Source organism: Melampsora larici-populina (genome assembly GCF_000204055.1).
Source record: "Melampsora larici-populina 98AG31 unplaced genomic scaffold MELLAscaffold_4, whole genome shotgun sequence".
NCBI lineage: Eukaryota > Fungi > Basidiomycota > Pucciniomycetes > Pucciniales > Melampsoraceae > Melampsora > Melampsora laricis-populina.
The window spans coordinates 1,472,039-1,475,726 of NW_006768768.1; the positions used below are offsets into that span (position 1 = coordinate 1,472,039).

The window sequence follows — 3,688 nt, forward strand, 5'->3', positions numbered from 1 at the left end:
TACACTCTTTCGAAACACATTCTTTTTACTTACACTTTGCCAACTTGCGGCTTACGTTGTTTCCAGCACCTTACCCCGCCAACTGAAGGAGATCCTTCTGTCAGTCAAACAAGTCCTTCAAGACCTGGTGACACAAAACTGCCCAAAAGCGGACCATATGGTGATCTCCCTACGGTCTTTACCTATCCGCATGGTATCGATTGGAAGAAGAATCAAACCGAAGTTTATGATAATGACGGCAACGTTGTTTTTCTACTATCAAACAAAGTCAACGGTACAAGCATTGGAAAAGAATTTGTCATCAACTCGCCACAGGGAGATGAACTTCTAAGAGTAGCCATGGTGAGATTCTGATGCCTACTTCGGTCTTTTTATCGATAATCGAAGCTGAATAATCCCTCCATCTGAACCTCTTCTAGCATGTAGTACGGTGCTTAGTCCCGCAGACTTATTCTGCTACGCACGGAATCACCTACCAATATGACACCCGTGCAGCATTACCTGACAAAATCCACATCCATTCGGACACCAAAATGAAGGACGGATTGAAACACGATGAGTACATTTACCACCGCCGCATTAGAAGTGACACTGGAAGTATCAAGATTGGTAACAGCTCCAAAGACCGAGTTGCCAAGATCTTCCGTGAGTCTTCTCTCCTTACTCTCATCATCATCATCCTTTACTTGAGACCTGGCGAAAAACTCATTTTTTCGATCTTCGAAACCTATCAGAGGACAAGACAGCAGATGGATGGCAAAGAGAGAAGATCGGCCACAAGAAAGAAATCACAGTTATTCGAAGTAACAATGAAATCCCAGGAGTGAGTCAAAGATACTTCATTTTGAACCGAAGCTTGAAATAATGGTTTCAGTCAACTTACAATAACTCCTTCTGTTTCTAGCCAATCTTGGTGGGTACGGCCATCATCTCATCCAAGGTGATTCACAAGTGTGGATATTAATGAACCAGAGATGAACGTGACGAAGAATGGAAAATCATTCACTACTTTCAATCAATCAATCACTCTTTCACTCTTTCTTAATCACTCATTCCTCTCACTATCACATTCTTTTGTTACAGACCTTGATTTTAATTCCATTTTGATTTCATTGTCTCTTGTATGAAACTAGAGAGATTACATTGCTACCTTTTATGCCTTCATGTAGAGCAAAAGACTTTGTACTGTCGTCTTCTGAACATAATATAGAACTTTCAATTCCAAACAAATCATTAAACTGCTATGATTAAGTCTTGAGTGATCTGCTTGCCTTAAGGCTTCACCACCACAGAATCCAAACTGATCAAGCCTCAACATCCTAAAAATTTGATCAAGCTTTCGATCACTAACAGCGGGGATTTTTTCAATTTGCATTAATCTTACCTAGCTTTTGATGAGTCCTTGTTGATTTTCCAGTTGAGCGAGGTCTACATCTCAATCAACCTGAAACCTGATGTTGATCAATCTCGCCCCGTGTTTCGTAAATGGCGTTCTGGCTGTATTTCTTGATAATTTTCGGGGGCTATGTATTTCACCCCGTATAGGTGAACGCTACGTGATCTTATGATGTAGTGATTCAAAGCTGTTGCTCCCATTACTTTTTCTCTTCACTCAACTGTCAAGATTTCTTGAAACACTTCTTGTTGTTGATTGTTGTTTGTCATTGGAAACCAAATGAATATGGGGAAGTTGAAAGGCCTGCAACTTCAAGAGAATCAGTTTTAAGTCTAAAGAAAAATGAGAAATCCCAAAAAAATATGAAGAGGAGACTCATGCTCGAACCATTGCTATGATCAATCTCATCAAAACAAAACAATGAACATTCTAATCAATCAAAAAGTCCCAAAAAAGTCATCCTAGAATGAACAGTTTGTCCAGTTTGAACATTACCCACATCACATCTGCGCCATTATCAAATGAAGATGAAAATCAAATCACGTTAATAGTACGAAGCTTTTCAGACTCTGAAGCTTAACCTGCTAAACTCTTGCCTTTTACAAAAGATGGTCTCTTTAGATCTACATAATGTGTTTGATGATGAAGTCTCGAATTCAGATTCAAATTGCAATGGTTTACCAATGTAAGAAAGTATAGAAACCATGCAATGTACTTTTTTTAACGGTATCATCCTCTTTGATCAGTGTGCAGCTTATACAAAGCTGACTCCTGAATCTCACCGGCAATGACTATCTTTAGTTGTCCTAGATGGAGTTCCTCCTACAAATTTGCAAGTGAAAGTTTCCTCATTTGAATCAATTAAGAAGACCTACTGAAACTCGAGTCCCTTGCTTGTTTTCTTTTGAGATAGTCGTGATGTTAAAGCTTTGCCTTCTATACAATCTGGTGAAAATTGTTCGGTGATCATCATTCCACACGGGAAAATTTGGGTCAGACTTGATATCCAATCACGTCGACCTACTCAAGGTCAAAGATCTAATCTAAATGACATCACCCATGAAAAATGACTAGAACTGGCCGATTCTATCATAGCTTCTCATACGCTTTGTATCCCTGAATTGGAATGGGTAAGTTGTTTTCCTATCCAAATCACTTTCTTATAGTATCAAGTCATTGATTTCCTCATCAAAATTTCTAGGATATAGTGCGAGGCCCTGCGAATAATTTTATTTAAAAAGATATAGCGGAATAGTGTTCGATCTCAGGGCTATGAACAATCTCTCAGACTCAGATGTTCACAGTGCCAAAGTTTAAGGTCGAAGGGAGGAGATTTTTTAGAAAAGTGAGATAAACTGATTGATGATTACAAAAAGATATGGATAGAAGACCCGAGGGTCCTCGATCTGCTGATCTGCTGATTCCAAATCACTTTTTGACTTTCAAAAAGTTGAGTTCTGGCGGAAGTGTAGGCATCTGGAACTCCCATTCGATTTTTTATTTTCATGGGACCTCGCAATGTATGTACTACATATTCAGAAACTCATATGGAGTGATGGAACCTTTGGCCTTGAGACGGATCGCACACTTCTCTTGCGCCTCCCTGACCATAGCTGAGGCACTACACTCTGATGCTCACCCTAGATCGTTGCGTAGCCATCTAGCATGCCAGTCAACTCGTCTAAAGAACACGCGGGGCTGTCGCCAGGCCGATGTACCCGTTGATGCGCAGTTGTCATGTCATGTCCGGTTTTGTTGACCAGCCGTGTCAGACGAATATGCAGTTCTCGTTATTCAGTTGACAGTGGGTTCCACGGTCTCGCTGCCCCCTCTTTTGCCAGAGAGTTTCTGGAGCAAGCTGCAAGCTCCCAGTAGATGCGAGACTGTGTGAGGTACGGGCAGCACATAGGCAAACCTGGTGGCTTGCAGATCAAACGAAGCGAGCTCCCTCTTTTCTTCCAACACTTCTCCTAGTCTAATCTTTCGCCGAAGTGTGATAGCAGTCTTGCAGAGTCCTGCATCTTGGCAGTTTCGGGGGTAGCGCGATTGCGGGTGACGTCTAGAACGAACGCGCGCAAGTGGGATACACAAGACCGATTTTTGTCACTATTTAAACTCAGGCTGGTCATGGCTATTCGTCCCTTTCTCATCTCATCCCATCACAGTCGTTCTTTCACTACGATCAATAAGCTGTAATCCATTCAACGTAAAATATATACATTCTTTTCATCACCAGCTTCAGTTACAGTTGAATTTATAGTCTTGCAACCCGCACATCCACAGTCACACTCA

General features: G+C 41.2%; 1 protein-coding gene across 1 annotated transcript in view; it reads left to right on the forward strand.

Moving 5' to 3' along the window:
- The window catches only part of MELLADRAFT_59946 (uncharacterized protein), a gene marked incomplete at both ends in the record, with an annotated part of 1,544 nt that extends 580 nt beyond the window's left edge, over positions 1-964 (forward strand). The window contains 4 exons of the mRNA XM_007405508.1: positions 67-342; positions 420-645; positions 735-823; positions 905-964. Of these exons, the coding sequence (XP_007405570.1) occupies positions 67-342; positions 420-645; positions 735-823; positions 905-964 (651 nt within the window). The remainder of the gene's footprint in view (positions 1-66; positions 343-419; positions 646-734; positions 824-904) is intronic.
- Between the last annotated feature and the right edge of the window lie 2,724 nt (positions 965-3,688).